This window comes from Chelonoidis abingdonii, chromosome 19, assembly GCF_003597395.2.
Source record: "Chelonoidis abingdonii isolate Lonesome George chromosome 19, CheloAbing_2.0, whole genome shotgun sequence".
Classification (NCBI taxonomy): Eukaryota; Metazoa; Chordata; order Testudines; family Testudinidae; genus Chelonoidis; species Chelonoidis abingdonii.
The window spans coordinates 28,508,788-28,528,424 of record NC_133787.1 but is presented as its reverse complement, the minus strand read 5'-3'; the positions used below and the strand labels follow the sequence as shown (position 1 = coordinate 28,528,424).

The window sequence follows — 19,637 nt, the reverse complement described above, 5'->3', positions numbered from 1 at the left end:
AGCAAAGAAGGATCCACGGCCAAATTTTCATAAATGACTGCTTAAGGCAAGGCATCTACATTCATATTCGGACCTCTAAGTAACATGATTTTCAGGTGAGCTGAGCACACCAAGTTCCTATTGGCTTGAATAAGAATGAACAACATTCCATTTGTCTGAGGCCAGCTCTGTATTATAATTCCATTCTTGGTTCTGTACTAACAGTATATATATATTTTTAAAGTTCTATAACTGGGGATTTAACATCAGTGAGTTTATTGTAGTGATTTTAATCCTAACAATATTTATTCGGAATGCAAAAAATGCATTAAAAATAAAACATTACTTAACTCAAGTTACATGGGTTTACAAGGTTGCCGAGAGGCAAAAATCCCCTCTTGACTATAAATTAAGAAATATCTTCTACAAAGTAAAAAATATAAAATCTGCAGTGCCATAAACTTGGGGAGACTAATGGCATATATGAAGCTATCTTTTCATGATAATAATATTATAGCTCTTTTTAATGGGGATGCATTGTCAAATATATACACAATACATAAAATGTACATTTCTATAAAAATGGAAAAGAATATCTCAGAAAACAATATCCTTTGAAATTGCCATAGTAACACCACAGGTTATTTGGACTTTTTTTGTTGTTGTTAGTTTATTAAACTGTGCAGGAAAAAAATAGGTGGTGTGATCATACATTCCTTTAGCTAAAGACTCTGGGCTTGATTCTGATTGCTCTCACTAGATTTACCTTGATGCATCTCCACTGACTTAATATGAGTTATTCTTGATTTACATCAAGGTAAATGAGAGCAGAATGCAACCTTCATTGTTGAAAATTCTACTTTCCTGATCCTGCTGAGATCTGAATCACAATATTGATGCTATAAATCACCCTATCTCAGTGATGCCAGGCAAAGAGGGCATGTTACTTGGTGACTGAGATAAACAGCTGTACCTTAGGAAGGCAAAAAATATTGTATTAAGGATTTTAAGGCCTGCTGTAAATTAAGAAAATGATCCTTGGCTGACAAAGATGAAGTCTCTTCAGTATGAATTTGAGGGAAAACTTCCACAATAAAGCTTACTTCTCTCAAAGAGAGAGACTGAAGGGCAGTGATCATCTCTGAATTTATAGGAGCGCAGAGAGTGTAGAGAAAGCACAAATTATTACACGTGCTTTTTGCTATGCACTTGGACCAAGACTTGGCCAAGGCAATAAAATAACAGAAATATGAAATGAGCAGCACTGGAATAAGTCAGAACAGATTTGAAGAGGAACTTAGAATGATAAAAGATGCTGATCTGATACATTGAACCACTACAGAGCAGTTTGACTACCTTTACTGAAGTTCAGTAGTGGAACTCCTTACAGAAAGTTTCTACTCATTGTGATTAAGAATTTCTCTAGACAGAGTCTAGAACTATAAACTACACATTTATGAAAGTTTTAATCGAATTTGGTAACTGTCTGATTAGCACATGTTTGAAAAAAGTCTGTTCAAATTTGTGACTATATTACAACAGCAAAGTTTAAAAGTGAACCAGTGACTTAAATAATTTCGAACAGAGAAATTGTAAATGTAGAGAAAAGAAGCAGAATTGATCCTTATAAAAAATAACACTGGATTATGAGATGCAGACATCCTACGAGATGCACAAAGAAAATAATTTTGCTTGGCCATATATTTTTCTATATGGAATTGATATCAACAAATAAATCATATGCAAGGGAATACCCTAACAGATAATTAAGAAAGAATCAACAGCTGGATCTTACATAACTTCTTCCCTACTTCACAGAGCACTAGTATTCCTCCATTCCCAGACCTACAGCCAGACAGAGGTAGTGAGAGAACGGCCACATTACACATACACACAAAGTCTCATCCTTCAGCCTGTCCTGGCACAACTCCCTTTGAATTTAAATGGGAGTTTTCCTGGTATGAAGATTGCAGGATTCAGGATTGAGCAACCTGTTTGCTATAGGTTATTGCCCTTCCTGGTATGAAGATTGCAGGATTCAGGATTGAGCAACCTGTTTGCTATAGGTTATTACCCTTCCTAACAAACTATCACTCATAAGCAGACTGGGACCAAACTGAGAGGCTATGAAGTGAAGTAAGACACCCTCTGCCACCCTTTAGACCAGGTTTTCTCAAACCGTGGGTCAGTACCCAAATTGGGTCAGCAGACTGTTTCAATGGGTCATGTGGCAGTTCCTGTGGCTCCTATCCCTCGGGGCTGGTTGGGCTCACCCGCCTTCTCCAGGCACTGCAACCTTTGGGGTCCCAGTGCCATTCAAGTTTAGTCTAGCCTAGATGATGGGAGTCCAGGCATAGGCACTGACTCCATGAGTGCTCCAGGGCTGGAGTACCCATGGGGAAAAATGATGGATGCTGAGCACTCACTAGCAACTTCCCTAACAGAACCCCTCCTACCCCCCTCTCCTCTTGCCTGCTGGTGGGGCCCCACCAATCAGCACCTCCCCCACGCTCCCTGTACCTCCTGCTCACTGCAATCTGCTGTTTTGCAGCATGCAGGAGGTTGGAGGAGTGCGGGGGAGCAGCAATAATGTGGCACACTGAGGGGAGGGGCACAGAAAGGCGGGGTGGAGTGGTGGAGGGAAGAGACATGGTGGAGGCAGAATGGGGTGGGAAGGGGCGTGTGGGGGTAGGGCCTTGGGGGAAGGGGTGGAGTGGGGGCAGCATTTGGGGCACAGCTGGGGGCTGAGCAACCCCAGGCACTTTGGAAAGTCGGCACCTGTGAGTCCAGGTGGCCAAATTCCACTGAGTGGCTCTGCAACCCCATGAGCCAGGTCACAACCCCACTCACAAATTTGGTCCAGTTGGGTGGGTGGGGCCAAAGTTTAGCAGGACTACAAATCCAGAGCCAAGAGCCAAGCCCTGACAGACCCACAGCACAGGAACTGCAGAAGCCACCACTGTGGAGTGAAAACTAGGCAGGACACAACCCCTCCAGGGTCGCAGGGGAGCAGCCATCCAGGGCACAAAGACATGGGCAGGTCTCAGGGTGGGAGTGCCACTGCACCCCCTGACTCACATCAGTGGGCCACCCAGACTGTCTGGGTTAGTGGGGGAGCTTGTGGCCCCACATGTCCCCTCTGCATGTCACCTCTGGTAGGGGAAGAAATATGCTTGCTTGTCCCTGGTGCTAAAATGCCTAGTCTGCCACATGCTCCATGCTAGACTATTTACTGGGTTGTGACAGGCCATAAACATTTACAAATGGGTACTGAGCCGGAAAAGTTTGAGATCAACTGATTTAGATGATGATCTCTGCATCTCAGCTGAAGTGACCAGAGAGAGCAAGAATTAAAACAGAGTGATTCACAAAATCACATTAATCTCCCTGAAATATTATTTGGGAGAAAATAAATGGAAAAACATCATATTTTGTTATTTTTGGAATAAAATGTTTTGATTTTTCCTTTCAGATCAGCTTTGTTTCCATTTAAGAAAAATGTGTACTATACAATTTTTGAAATATCAAAATCAAAACAAAATATTTTTTCACTCAAAATGATTTATTCTTATTTTTTAAATTTTCTTTCAGATTATTTTAAAATGTGTGGGTTTTGTTCCAAATAGTGACAAAAAACAAATCTTGAAATCTTAAAATCTTCCACAAATTTTCAATTTTATGCCAGCTCTAGTATACAATAGTGCTATCGTAGAGATGCAAAATCTCATGATCTTCTTTTATTTTTTAAAATAACTTGTCCAAGAGATAAAATATATATTTAAATTCACCAGGCCTATCTGGAACCAACTAATACTATACTAGCTAGTGCCAGAATTAACCGGTTGTATGCCAAGGATAAGCGTGAAAATGCAGAAAATTATACTTTGTACTTTTCTCATTTAGTTAACAAGAAAATACTGTGGAAAGATGCCAACTTTTTTTTCTAAATTAGTCCGATAATTTAGTGTATTTATTTTTTTAAAGAAAAAAAATTGAATTTACACTAAAGAATTTGTCATTTCTCATTTTAATAAGCTCAGTTCTGTCTTTTCTTATATCAAGGGTATATGTGGTTTCTATATAATTTGATCAAGAAATAGTATTATCTGGTTCTGCCACTCAGTTTGTATAAGATTTTGGAGAACATCATGAGAGATGTACCATGTGCACATAAGGTAAAGAAAGGGAAGAGTTAACTATGTTATATATCCAGAGGGGAATTAAGCAAGGAAGTGGTTCGGATGTCAGGGCTGGGGCATGGGCATCCTCGTCTAGGGTTAGCATTAGGCATGGGCTGATGGTCCAGAAGCCAATTATCAGGAATCAGGCTGGGTTGGAACACCAGGAGATCAGAATCGGGAGAAACCAGAGGGCAGGGATCAAGAATCAGTTATCAAGTGTCAGGCCAAGTCAGGATACCAGCAGGTCAGGCTCAGAAGGCAGAAATGTAAACACCAGTGGCCAATGGCAGGATGAATCCCACTTGTACAGACAATTTCCCATTTCCTCCTTTGGCTTAAATAGGAGCTGCAGCCCCATCAGGACCCGTGGAGCTCTCCCAATCAGAGTGTAGAGGTGGATCATGTGTCCCAGTTAGGCTTCATGGACCTTAGTCCTAGCTGCTGTCTGTGAGCTGCCAGATGGAGGATTGGAGGGTGATGAATCCACAGAATTAGGGCTGAAGACCCATGGGGCCTGACATCAGGCAGATCAAGATGTGTGTATTTTTTCTTCCCTTTTTTTTCTGCTATTTTTTTAATCCTGAGAAAATATACTGTGCTGTTCAAAATAAAGATATGTCAGTAATTTTTAATTGACTCGATCAGCACTTCTCAGAGTCCCTCTGTTGAGAAGGACAAAAAAGGGTGCCAATTAACACTATTTTGGATGTGCCCATTAGGAACTAGGCTGTAATCATCCATTAATTTCACAAAAGAACCTGAACAGTTATTAGATGTTAACAATCTTTGGTCACTAAACTTACTAAACTTAACTAGATTTTAATTGATGGCCTAGAGGTGAAAGGCTCTCCACTAATGGTAATCTTCCAAACAAACCAGTCCTATAGGAGTTAACTTTTCTGATTCTGCTGAGGAAACAATAATTTCCTGTTACTGTAAGCTAGTCAAACTTAGTGTGGGACCTATGGCTCATTGTGTGATATGGTAAAACTGTGTCCTTGGCCACATTGTTTAAATGATGTAAACAATAGTGGTCAGAAAATGAGTGCAAGCGGTAAAATAATGTAATTAGCATTATTTTGTCATCCTTATATGTGCAGAATGGGTATAACTTACACATCATGAGGGCAGAAAGGAGGGGTGGTGGATAATATTATCAGAAGTCATATGGCTTCAACTTTACCTATTCTTTCAAAATATACCCTCACTGTGGGGCTGACTCTGCAGTCTATTTTGATAAGACTTTTATTGACTTTAAAAGGAGTTTTTCCTGAGCAAAGTGTTCGGCATTGGGCCCAGAATTCCTTCACACAGCAAACAAAGTGTTCTTTTGGAACTGTCTGATGTTATCACATAAGAGATTAGCAAAGGGAAAAGACGTGTGTGAATAAAAATCAGACAGAAATAATCTTAATTTGCATAAAACCTTAATAGTGGATTTTATCTAATTTGGGTCAGATCAAAGAGAGACAAAATATAAATGAAAAAAAAAAAAAGAAGCAAAATTCTTCCCTGGTGCAAACACTGTTCTTTTCATTGGCATTAAATCACAGATGAGTTCGGTTTAAGAAATTCAGTCCAGACTATAAAAGAAATATTTCCAGTATTACAGCCAATTATGTGGAATTGCCTTGTACTCAGAATTGTTAACAAGGAATCTGGAAGATTATTTCAAACTGAACACAGTAAGTGAAATAAACATTAATATGTAAAATGTTGCACTCAGATTTCTTATATCCCTATATGTCTTATATCCATTTAATTCCCATTGTTGGACAAGACAACTGAATTGGGAAAGAAACAAAACTGGCTTATGTTTTTTAATTATGAAAATTATTTGATTAGAAGTGTGACATCTAACACAGCAAAGATGTTTTTCAAGTGAAACACAGAAAGACAATGCTTTCTCAAAAATGTAACACGGAGAGTGAGAACAAACTGCTCTCCACTCTTATCATCTATTGCACTAACAATGTACTTAGAATTCTGACAGCAGCTTCTTTAATGGTAACTTTAAAGCAGCACTACCTTATAGGACTAGAAGACACATCAGGGTCATGAGCGGTCACCTGACCAATCACAGAGTTAATAGCAGCATTTTCATGAACTTCCAGTAGATAAGTAGGTGATGAAAAGACTGGTGGTTCATCAGCATCCTCCACTACAATTTTTACTGTTGCTGTATCCTTGAATGGTCCTCCACTGATGAAGCGAGGATCAATATGAACATTGGCTGCTTCTACCTTCAGAGTACAGGATTTTTTGGTCTCAAAGTCCAGGGGCTGTTAAGAATGACAAAGATAAATGACTTGCACTAATGACCAGAGAAGCCAGAACAAATAAATATAATGCTGATGGATGAAAGTAACATGCATTTAAGTACATTCACTGAGTTTTCATACAATCACTTCCCATTCCCTGAAATCCAACCTGCAAATTATCTGGGCATTTATTGATATGTTTAGTATTTAGCCTCAGTGAAAGCAGTCCCTCGTCTTTTTTTCTTCTGCATTATTTCACTAGAAATTCACAATGATATATTCTCTCTCATGAATTGCACGATCATAATTTCACATTAGATTCACGATAAAATTTTACTGATGATTACCTGATGTGCATGCATTTAATCAGTGTTAGTTGGAGATAAGGAGAAATCTTCTACAAGCTCCACGTGGAATAAATATATTATTATTTTTTAGAACAGCATGAAAAATGTAAAGAACTAGCAATTATGGTTCTTTAGGCAGAAGAGGTATTATGCAGAGTAATTTAGAGATAATCATATAAAAAGTATTTTTATATTAGTACACCTCAAATAACTCTTTGCATCAGTATTTATAGTGATAAATGAGGCAGATATCTCTCAGGAATTTCTTATAACTACTGCAGTTTATATTGCTGTATTCTTCTTTAATTTCAGACAGATAAACATGGAGCCAATTATGCTAATCCACCAGTGTAACTTCACCATCATTGCCATTGTTTTTGATATTTTATTGCTGTACATCAAAATGTAAGATTTGGAAAAAAATGTTATTGATGTAAAGGAATGAGTCATATAGTAAAAAACAAGTCTATGATATCTTCAAATGTGAGAATTGATGATCATCTACGATTCAGATCTGCAGTTTCATGCACATCTGCGTCAGTATATTCACAATATAATTCTCATGTCTCAGAATGATTCAAATTTCAAAAACGCAAATTTGTTAAGCTCTGAAAGATTTGCATTACAATGTTCAGTGGAAAAATGAAAAGGACAGAGAAGTCTCAAATCTGCAATGCAAATGCAAACAAGAACACATTCAGGCATTACAAAACTCTTTCACGAACTCTCTGAAAGCTTTAAATATATATTCTTACTTTGAAAAATTGTGTTGATTTTTAGATATGAATCCAGCTCTAATTGGACTTTGCTCTTTCTCAACAATTTCTAGTAAACATGACAAGCACTTGCTTCTCTGTCTACTCAGAAATTACTAAGCTTTTGTACTTATGAATAGGTGATTGTAGATCAGCATATTCACAATTTGCCAATCACACCTTCTGTATCATTTTTAGCAATTTCAGATTCTTCATGGTAATGACAGCATCCCATAGAATATGTCACGCCTAGTCCCCAGAGTACCATATTCAAAATTTACTCTACATTGTCTAAACTTGAATGAATTTAAAACTGCAGGGGGACGAGCAGAAATAAAAGAAGAAAAGAAAGAAAACCCCATACCTTTGGCAAATGTCTCCTTACATACATTTTCTGCTACGGAGAACAAAAGTGGTTATTGCTGTCAGGATGATTATGCAAAACAACAGTATGTTAGAGGCTCAATTATGAAATAACTGGTGAGGGAAATGGGGCAAAAGGCTAATTGCTTTACTCTGTAAAGTAGGCCCACAGCATACAATAATTAACAGAGTATAGGAGCCTGTATCATGTCTTTAACCTGTGGAAAAGAGAATCTAAAGCACAGATGCATACATAGTTTCTCTTTTCTTTACATATTTCTTATGAACAGGTCTGCACTGTAAAAGTATATTAAACCATTTTCATTCTGACCTTTTTAATTTAATAACAGTCACAAAGTTGAATGTTAACTATCTATTCATATTGGATTCTTATTTTCCAGCTAGAACATCCTATGGAAATTTATTATATTTGTTTAATTACAAAAGACTATTAGAGTGCTTTATGGTAGGCATGGAATTCAAATACTTTCATGATACTTTTATAATGTTATAATTTATAGTCATATTTAGAGCCAGGTTTCTAAAAGACATGAGTTTTGCCATTGATTTCAGTGGGACCAGGATTTCACCTCAGATGTTTTCTGTATGTACATGGCTAGATGGGTGCCTCTTCAGAGAGGCAAGTACACAACCCTCCATGTTGTATACACACATGCAGTAAAGACACACACAAAAAGGAGTAGTGGACCTGAAGCTTTAGCTTGGGCCTGAATTTGCCACCCTTACTCATGCTGAGTACTTCCTTATGCCACGAGTAGGTCCACTTAGATCACTACTCATGGAGTAAAGTGGTGTTCTCCATGAATAGAGGTGGCAGAATTTGGTCCCTCTGGATTACAGATACTTTATTACTCAATAAATACTCATAAATTATATATTAACTGATCAGGATTCAACTAACCAAACAGCTGGCCAAATACCATAACAAATTATTTGACCAACTGTGAAACTGAATAATTGTACATAGATGAAAGTTAATTTTACACAGTTGTCATTTACCTTTCTCAGTCTAATAATACCATCCTGAGTCTGAATATCTGATGTGATTTCAAATATATCCATTCCATCTCCTTCAATGATGTCATAGGATGATTTAGCATTTTCTCCAACATCCAGGTCATTTGCTTTAACCCTTCCTATTGGCTCCCCAAGAGCAATGTCTTCCATTACTGAGAAGTGATACAGACCTTACAAACAAGAGGAAAAGACTAAACGTTAAGCCTGATTCGAGATTCCCTTTCATGCTCTTTATTCATCTCTGTTTCCCCAAAGTAAATGCTTGAGATGTGCAACCAATACAAACCACATTTAAACAAATTATTTACTTAAAACTGTATAATGTGCTCCATACAGGGGAATGCTCTATTGACTTGATGTGAATGTTCTTCTTTTCACTTACTATATTATCCCATCTCCTGCCTGCGGGGATGTTCAGTGTTGCCAAACATAAAATATTAAGCTATTTTCAGCACAGAAAGATGCAATGTGTAATTTACTGCAAGGCACTTTTGAACTTACCTTTGTATTTACAGACTTGTAGACCATTTTTGATAAAATCCAATTACTAAACTTCAGCTTGTGCCCTGCAGCAAACTTATCAGATACATTAAAGATGTCTCTTGTGACTTAAAATCTTCACTGCTCTCTTGACCATAAACTTTACCTTCTACTACTTTCTGGTCAGAATCTAATTGGTCTGTATATTTTCTTCTGTGAGGTAGAAAACTCACTAATTAGGAGAGAGTCAGGAAATGTCCCCCAACTCATGTTTCAAAGGAAATAATACCTACTTCATAATGAGGGATTACCATCTTTACAATTTTGCCAAGGGATGACTTAATCCCAAAGGAAAGCCCTATATGTGCCCTGCATTATGTGAAAATTCAATAATTGTATTTTATTTCTTATTTTAATCAGTTACGGTACTTCAGACACCTTTATATTCAAATAGGATTTATTTAAAGGAGATGCAAAGTCTGTTTTTACTGAAATTCCATGTTTTATCCCTCAGATTACTAGTTTGTTAAGAAGAGAATCAAAACACCTATTTTGATGAAATATCTTCTTGGCTTTAGCAAAGACCCTGAGGCCAGCGGATGCATACAAAGCATGCACAGCCTCTGCTTTCTGAAATCCTCTACAGATGGCCTAATTATTGCAGCTTCTTAATAATCTCTACACGTTGTAGCTACAGGTAAGGGCTGAGCATGTCACCTTCAGGACTGTTTGTGAGTTGAAAGAATTCAAGTTTGCAGACAAGTATGTTACAAACATCCTGTGGTAGAGGATCTAGACTTGTTCTTTTCATATCCGCTCAATGAAAGTTTGCTCCACCACAGTGTGTAATTTTTAGACTAATATGCTGCTTTTTGTTTTCTGAAACCATGATTTGCTGATGAAAAGATTGCTAGTGTAACTAATTAATGTATTAACTACACTGACAACATTCAAAACTGAGTAAGAAAAAAGGCAAATATACAAAATACAGAAATATATACATTGGATATCAAAAAGCATATATATAATCTGCCCTAAAATTAACTGGATTCCTTCTCAATTTTTTTCCTGTTCACTTTAAACAAACTCTTCTCTTTTGATGTCATTAACATTTGTGTCACTCTGTTTACAGTATAAAATTGACATTTATATGGGGCAGGAAAGTAACAGCAGTTTAATCTATAATTTATTTTTTCTTTAATGTTTCCCAGGTTGAAGACATAATTTGGAGATTATTGAGAATCCTCAAACACATAAAAGCTCAGAAACAATGAGCAGCCATAGCAATCAGTTTCCTCCAGAGACTAAATTATGTATTCATGATTTATACCGCTGTCCACACATCATGGTTTGTCTCTCTACACAGTTGATTGAAATTCTTTAAGGAGGTATTTTTTCTCTGATTTACAAAGAAGATATACAGAATTAACATTTATTTTTCCATGTTGTTTTGACTAATGGATAAAAATAGTCCCTGAGACTTATGAAGAGGTCTGCCATGACATCATAGTTCAGACTGTGACTAGCAGTCCATTCTAAGCTTATTTTAAAGCTTTCTAACTTTTCACAGCAGTGAGCTGTTCTTCTGAATATAATCTTATGGTAAACTGTTGGGTTAAAAACTTCAATGTTTTATAAAATGCCTCTAAAATGATTTCCAAGAGAGCACAGAAGTACTGAAAGTTCATCTTTTTCATTTCTAAAACCCAGGAGACTCTTTCAAATCTAACCATAAACATATATTTGTGTCCTGCCTGGAAACAAGAAACCGATAAAACACACTGGGTTCATTACAATTTATTGTGAAAACAGCATGTATTACATCTTATGAATTTCCATTTCATTCTGGTAAGGCTCCATTGTAAGCATGATCCTTTCTTATTTTGGCTTACCAGACAAATGCAAACTGTGCTTTAACAAAGGTGTCCTAACAAGTGTCAAAGAATTGAACAATGATTGTATAAGATTAGAGCCATGACTAATCTGCAATAGTAGCCAACCTGGCTATGAATATTCAGTTCTCAAAGGCCATGTTGACAATAGTATCTAGATACAATATTTAACAATGTGCATCCTCTTTATAAGGGGTTTCTTTTTCTTTTATTGCTTTATATAAATAAAAAAGAAATGTCTAAATATGAATTTTTGCACAGATGAAAAGTGCTGGACTTTACAACCCAGTCTGTATTTATGTTTAGATCTGAAAAAGTGTTAGTCCACATTAATTGTCCACCTAGCCGGTACATTACATGGAGTGGTGGTGCAGGCTTCCTCATACTGCCCTGTCAATGTATTTCAAAATCCAAAGCTGGAGAGACCACATGGAGATACTTGTGAGGAGTTTGTAGGGTAAAAGTACAACTTAGGTCTTGTCTACTCTATGGGGGGAGATCGATATAAGTTACACAACTTCAGCTACGTGAATAATGTAGCTGAAATCAATGTACTTAGATCTACTTACTGCAGGGTCCACACTATGCTATGTCGACAGGAGACGCTCTCTGGTCAACTCCCCTTGCGCTTCTCATTCAGGAGGAGTACAGGAATCAATGGAAGAGTGATCTGAGGTCAATTTAGCGGGTCTTGAGAAGACCCGCTAAATTGACTGCCAATGCATCAATCGCCACGCGTCAATCCCTCAGTAAGTGTAGACAAGCCCTTAGTCTCCATATCCATTCAGTCCTTGATCTCCAGGCTGAGACTCCCAACAAGACAGACAATTAGTATCAGCTTTGTAATGATTTTCTAATCTGCTCGTCTGTTTCCTAGGTCCTAGACAGACACTATTAGATAATTTCATATTGGCATTAAAGCCCTTTGACAAAGGTATGACTAATTCTGATGTAAGTACAAAGGCTAGGTATCTGGCCAAAGTAGCCCTATAGTTACAGATTTAGAACTACTGTACATTGCACATATACAAAATAAATGTCTCTGCATTATGGTGATACAGCTTATATATTAGCTTCATCTATAGATGTTTGCATTGTTAAGGGGCATGTCACCTTACATTGTATAACACTGATGCACAAGGTGACACAATGTGATGTGAAGTAAGAAACTCAGGGAATTCATCATATAATATAACAAGAGAAATAAGAAAAAAAAAGATTGTGCATTCAGTACTTAGCACTTATAAACCTCAGTGAAATTAGGCATTAAAATAACTTTGTTCAGAAGTAACCCCTTATAGCTGCTTACTTATTTTATTATATTTTTTTCATCTCCCTCCACTTATATGTGTCTATCCTAAACTCTAGGGCTTACATTAACTCTGTGTAGGGGTCTGGCATAAGATACTATTTAAATTCTCACAAAAGTGGAAAGCGACACTTAAAATGGTACATAGGTATCTCCGTCTTGATGGGATGAATTTCACCTTGGATACACAAATAATTTGCTTTAAAATCGCATATGTAGAGAAGTATAGATGACCCAATGTCAACATTAAAATATTTCCCAGGCCTAACTGCCCACCACTTAACCCCTCAGAAAAATAGCCTGGATGATTAGGTAAGATTAGAGGAATATATTCTATCATGACATAAAATACACTATTCCAAATAAAATCAAACCAGTTATGTTCCTTTTTTTAAACTTTGAAACAGATTACAAAGCACTGTAGAGAAGCTCAGCAGGGTGCTAAATCATTTTAATCTAACCTAACAAGACATGCATTCGAACCATAGCAGTAAATATGGATTTTGAATTAAAGGTCAACAATTAACTAGACTCATAATTTTAAAATATATATATATTTTCTCCTCTCATACTCAGTAAAACCTTTATTTCTTTTATCAACTATGTATGTCTTTTAAAACTAGTATTACTGTACCTACCTTCACCTAAGACAGGATTGCATTTAAAAGTAACTAGAACCTTAGAAACAACAACACAGTAAACATTCCCCCCCACCTCCTTTTGCATGTATGTGTGTTTGCTCATCAATGTATATGGGCACAACTCTGGCTATGTCTTCACTATCCACCGTATCGGCGGGTAGCAATCAATTTCTCAGGGATCGATATATCGCGTCTCATCTAGACACGATATATCGATCCCCGAATGCGCTTCTGTCAACTCCAGAACTCCATCGGAGCAAGTGGCAGTAGCGGAGTCGAGAGGGGGAGCCGCGGACGTCGATCCTGCACCGTGAGGACGGTAGGTAATTTGATCTAAGATACTTCAACTTCAGCTACGTTATTCACGTAGCTGAAGTTGCGTATCTTAGATCGATCCCCTCCCCGAGTGTAGACTAGCCCTCACTTTCCAAAAGCTCTTAGTCAGTCAGTAATCCAGGATATTTTATATAGCCCTTGCTACATTTCTGCCATTAGCAAATGCAATATAATGTTAAAATACAAAGAGGTGCACTACATAGTCAGGAGAACATGCACACTTACTCTGTGCAAATTTGGGAGGGTTGTCATTAACATCAGTGAGTGTAATTGTCACTGTTGTGGTTCCAGACAGTCCGCCCATATGTCCACCCATGTCCTTTGCTTGGATGACCACAAAGTATTCTTCTTTGGCTTCCCTGTCCATGTTAGGGAGGGCAGTTTTAATTATAGCTGGGGAGGAAAAAGAAGGGGGAGGGAATCATGAGGATGATTAGATTCATACCCAATTTACAATAAAGAAAAGGAAAGAAAAAATACATGGTTAAGAACAGAGAAACTTTTTCATGTTATTTCTATTTAGGCAAATATCAGTATAAAAAGAGTACTCTTATCTGTCCAGTTGAATTTGGCTCTTGTTGATAATAGAGTGGAAAGAACTTGCAGATATCCAGAAAAGTGTGTGAGAGGTCTTCTGCCTTTTATCTCATTAAAAATGCAATGAAATTACAAACCAGCAGAGCAAAATCAATCAAACCTCTGATGTATTTTCATTTCTACAACTTACTTTCTGACATAAACTTAGATTCTTTCCCCACTGAGGTCAACAGAAGTTCTTCCATTAACTTCACAAATAAGAGCAAGTTACATAGGGCAAACAGAGCTTTTTATTCAGAACTCCATAGTCCAACAATTTCATAGATTTCAAAGCTAAAAGGGCGATTTTTTATTCTGACTTCATGCACAGCACCAGGCGATGGAACCTCCCGCTGTAATTCCTGCATCAAACCCATAACTTCTGTTTGAGCTACAGACTATCTTTGAGAAATATCTCCAATACAGGGCCCAAACCAGCAGTCATTCATGTAGTCATTGCTCAGGCAGAGCTCCTATTGCAAGTGTAGGGCAAGATTGGTTTCCTATGTCTAAAAGGGTTTTGATGAAGTGAAACAGCTTTGTGAGTCTCAAAAGTGTGATTTGGAACTCTGAAAACAATGTGGTTAATGGCCAAACTAAAAATCCTATCTTTCAAGGAGATCCATGTAGGTAGACTCCTCCCCCAGTCCCTCATTCCACATAAAGTCCCATTAAATCCTGGTGCCTACATGGTTCTCATTGCTGTATTGGGACCTGCAATGGGAAAAATATAAATCTACACAAAATTAAAGGCTAAGATCATGCTCACAACAGCTGCAATATCATGCTATGCCTTGAAATTCACAACTTACAATCATATAGAACAGGCATCATTAAAAAAATAATAATTAGCCACATCACCACCCTTAAATCACTGCCTTATTCACAGCATTCACTATACTTAGGATCGGAAAAACAACATCGGATATGCAGTAGCAAATCAGCCATGTCTACCATAACAAAAAGAACCCCTATCACGGGAGCCTCTATAAACGTTAAATCAAAATACAGTATAAAGTAGTTTCTCTGGGAAGATTCCTCCATGCCCCATTAATTCTGGTTTTGAATCATACTTTTTAGTGAAATCATTTGTCTGTGAAAAGAGAGCAAGGAGTTCAAGTTACTGAATCGTCTTAGTAGTAAGTGAAGCGTAAGAGTGCCAAGGGAAATCTAATCCACCAGAGCAATGGTCTTTTTAAACCATGATGCTGTAGGACTCTTATCAGGCATAGGAAAGAATGTCTTTTTCTAAGGACCCATATTTCCAGAGCTCTCAGCTGGAGGATACTGCTTAGGTGGAAACACTTACACTAACTCAGTAAGAGCTCAGGATTCATTTTTGTTTTAAAAGGGCAGCAATTATAACAGATGGCATAAAAATAGAGTCAAATGACAGATCACACATCTGTTTTCATTATCCTTTAACAAAATATTTCTATTATGTACTAATCTAAGAATTGCTTGGGTTGTGTTATCTGATAATCGAGATTTCTTTAAAACAAAATCATTGGATGATTTACCTATTGGGAATAGTACAATCCCGGAGCCTTCAAATGCCTCCTGCTGTGACATGAAGGCTGATTTCCATTAATAAGAATGAGCTCTGGGAAAAAGATACTCTGTTCTTGGAGGGCAGCAGGAAGGCTGAGTCTCCAGTATTATATGTATCCAGATATTTACAGTAAATATTATGGACCAAATTTGAAATAGAAGGATGCAGTTAGTCAAGACTGGACGTTTTGCTAAAAGATCTGTTCTAGAAGTTTTTTGGGGGGGAAGTTCTATGGCTTGTGTTATACAGGAGGTCAGACTAGATGATCTGGCCTTGGAATCTATGAACTCTGCCAACATCAATGGATTGCATCTGTTTATACCAGCTCTGAATTTTTGCCCCCTATCTATCCCAGAGAGGGGCCTGATTCAGAACTCTGAATTCAATTATCCTTGAACTTTAGTGGTGGCTGGAATTCAAACCCAAAGCTAAGTTTTATGGCTGAATATATGGCTAACCCAAAACCATAATGATGGAGGAGGAGGAGGCATTCTTATAAATAACGAATACACTACCCTGCAGTAATCACATAGATCATTGCAGAAGTATTATAAGCTATAGTGTTGTCAAGAGCTAATTGTGAATTTCTAACTAAATATTTAGTCAAAATTGAAATAGTTCAGGGAAAGGATCTGTTTAGATGACTCTCCTGATGAAAAAATAAAATAAAATAAATGATAATTGTCAAGATTGGATGTTTTGATATTTTGGAAACAAAAAAAGTTTTTTTTTTAAATGAGTTGTGTTTCAGATTTGTGTTAGTTTATACTAAAAAGATTACAAATATGAAAAATGAAACATTTTGAAATTATCAAAACAAAACATTTCCATTGACCCAATCCATTTCCCCCCCAGGATTCCTGGTTCATGAAAATTTGAGATTTAGACTTTTTTGTGACCATTTGGGAAAACATCTCAAAATCTCTGACAATATGATAAAGCTGTTTCCTACCCAATTCTGTTGTGGACTATTATTCTAAAATAGTGTGGGTTTTCTTAATATAATATAATCAGAATTTTGCCCTATGTTGATATGGAGCAGTCCTAAATTATATAATACGTTAGGCAGTGAGTGGGTTCTTAATACTGCATGTTTGTTTTAGTGTTACGGTGTTATAAGGGGTGTGTGGGTCCTGAAAATCATCAAAAACTGTATATGTAATTGATGGACAGCCCCTAAATTCTGTATCAGATCCATTCCTAGTTCCTAAACCTTGCAAATCAAAAAGGCGGGATCTGAATTCTTATCTCTGTTTTTCAACTCACGTCCATCTCTCTGATGGCAATGCTAACCACCTGCAGTAAATGAGATTAGGAAATGGTTAATAAAATCTAATCTTTCCTCATAAGTGTTAGAAAAATAACCCTGCAGCATTATGTACTCATATTGTAACTGCTCTTTTTACTGCTAGAACCAGCAGCAACCTATCAACAGGGAACATAAATTGTCCTTGTTACTCTGGCAAAAAGTCCTATTGCCATCCACTGGAATTCTTCATGCTGAATAAGGGTCAATTGTGGTCCACTGCTTGAAAGAAAAGAGGGCGCAGAAAACCCACTGAAGGAAATGGAAAATTATTTCTGAGAGACACAAAGTACACTAAATATGTCACAGGTGAAAAGAGCAGGGCCTTTTACTGCATGGTGAATTCCCACTGAAATCAATGGCAGCTCTCTCAAAAACAGCCAGTAAGTTACAACTGACACACATTTGGTTATAGGGCCAGATTCTATTCCCTTATTCACACTTAATAGAACTTTATGCCATAAACACCTCTCTTGAAATCAGTGGGACCACTTATGAAGTAAGATTCTACTAATCTTGAGTAAAGATATCAGAAATATGGTCCATTATGAGATTTTTCCCATATTAGGCCTGATCCAAAGATCATTAAAACATTTGCATTAACGTCAATCAGATTTGGATCAGGCCCACTATGAAAAAGACATTGATTATTGAATTTTCTTGGGATAATTCTCGGTCACACTATTCTCCGTCTCACTCACACAGTTAATCCAGATTTCTGGCACCTATTTCCATTTGTTTCTGATTGCATGAAATAGGCAACACTGTGTTTATGAAATTGACAAAAAGGAGTGCTGTGGGGTGGAGATTTAAATACTCCAAAAACTTTCTATACCATTATAAAGGTTCCAAGTTTCTGATTTTTAAAGCACAACATTTCATTTTTCTGTGTTACCAACACCACCATGTCATTTCAATGGTTTTATACATATCCCAACATGAAGTCTCACTTCATAAACCTTTTGCCATGGGCTGCAAATCACAGACAAAGCTCAGTCTCAATTTCAAACAAAATAAAAAGGTAAAAAGAAAAAGTTAATTGCCTCTGTTACTATCACCAGGTCTGAAGGTTCTGTAACATCAAACAAGTCTGAATTACAAGGGTTTACTGTCACCACAATTACTGTTATGCTCAATATCAATGGTATGCTGTCCTGCAAAAGAACAGAAGTGTCAGTATCTCCTAACAACCAGATTAATGAACACAACCCCCCCCCCCACACACACACACATCCTCACTAAATAAGTTATGTGATTAAGACAGGAGAAGATAAGGATTGAACACAGAGGGTTTCAGCACTGAGTCACTGAAACTTATTTATTCTTTCACCTCAAATACTGTATCGATCTTCAACCCGTAGTCACAGGAATTACTCAAACTTTCAAATTTCTCTTAGAAAGTAATTGAAGCTCACCTAATATTAGTGCTAATGCCCTCCTTAGTGCGCACAACAAATAGGAGCCTGTTCATTCAACCTACTCAATCCCAACTCAACTCAGGAAAAAACCTTGAATAAATAATCTTTGCAATATGCCCTGAAATGTGGGTTCTGAAGGACCAAAAATGGGAAAGGAGTAAGTCCCAGAGTAAAGAATTTCTGGCAGATAGAGACATATACTAACAGAGAACAGAAAAAAATTATGAGAGTGGCTTAAAGCTAGGGAGGAGAAGAATAGAAAAGGCTTGTCAATAAGCTTGTAGAGAATTTTTCAGAGGGTCTAGGTCTGAGGGGAGAGCTTTCGTAGACTGTAGTCAATAAAAAGACGTCTATAAGATATCTTATCCATGGAATCTATCTTCAAAGACAGAGAAAAGAAAGAAAAAGTGCTGACAAGCAAAAAAAAAATCAAGGGGTATATGGCACTTTAAAAGTCTCCCGGAAAAATGTCCCCAGTATAGGAGTCACAATGTTGAGGCTATGTCACTTTCCCTAAACAGCTATTGGTGTCACACTGCTTCATAGCAAATAAAACAACCGCAGGATGGGATTTTCTTTTACAGTGGCCCTAAATGCATTCACTGAGCAATTTGCACAATCTGCCTCACGGCTTGAATCAGTTAATATACATCTCTGTGGACTACTTTCTGAAACCTGTTTGGAAGAGCGTACAGTGTCTGACACTGGAAAAGATCAGGGAATAATAACTGAGGCATCAGAGGCTGCACATAGTGAGGAAGAAGAGGAGGAGCAAGCAGCACAAAAGTACTTGAGCATTTTTTTCCCTTTGCCATTCCCCACTCTTTCTATTCTTTTTTTTAAAATGTCTGTTAATATAGTTCTATAAAACAATACATTGCTGTGTGTATGTTGGGAAGTAGCAAAACACAAGCAAACACTTTACAAAACCAACTTGGAATGGTTCATTATCTCACCAATACACCACATCCCAAGTGATCTCCTGTGTCTCATATTCCAATGGAGAAATTTCTGCCATATCTGTTGAAAGTAGGATATCAGAATTTTTCAGTGTTCTAATGATCAGTCTCTGAGGGATGTACAGTTATGTCTGTTTTGTCTCCATCCTAATGCTAAGATCTTGGCACAGATTTTTACTTCTACGTGTAGTAGTAATTTAGGGCCTGATCCAACTCAATGGGAGTCTTACAATATTTTCAGTAA

At 37.3% G+C, this 19,637-nt stretch overlaps 1 protein-coding gene across 1 annotated transcript in view; it reads right to left on the bottom strand.

The window, feature by feature from the left end:
• Positions 1–19,637, bottom strand: part of CDH8 (cadherin 8) — a 220,103-nt gene that overhangs the window by 79,866 nt on the left and 120,600 nt on the right. Inside the window, exons 5-7 of the mRNA XM_032768108.2 lie at positions 13,808–13,975; positions 8,907–9,094; positions 6,189–6,442 (exon numbers count right to left, since the gene is read on the bottom strand). Of these exons, the coding sequence (XP_032623999.1) occupies positions 6,189–6,442; positions 8,907–9,094; positions 13,808–13,975 (610 nt within the window). The remainder of the gene's footprint in view (positions 1–6,188; positions 6,443–8,906; positions 9,095–13,807; positions 13,976–19,637) is intronic.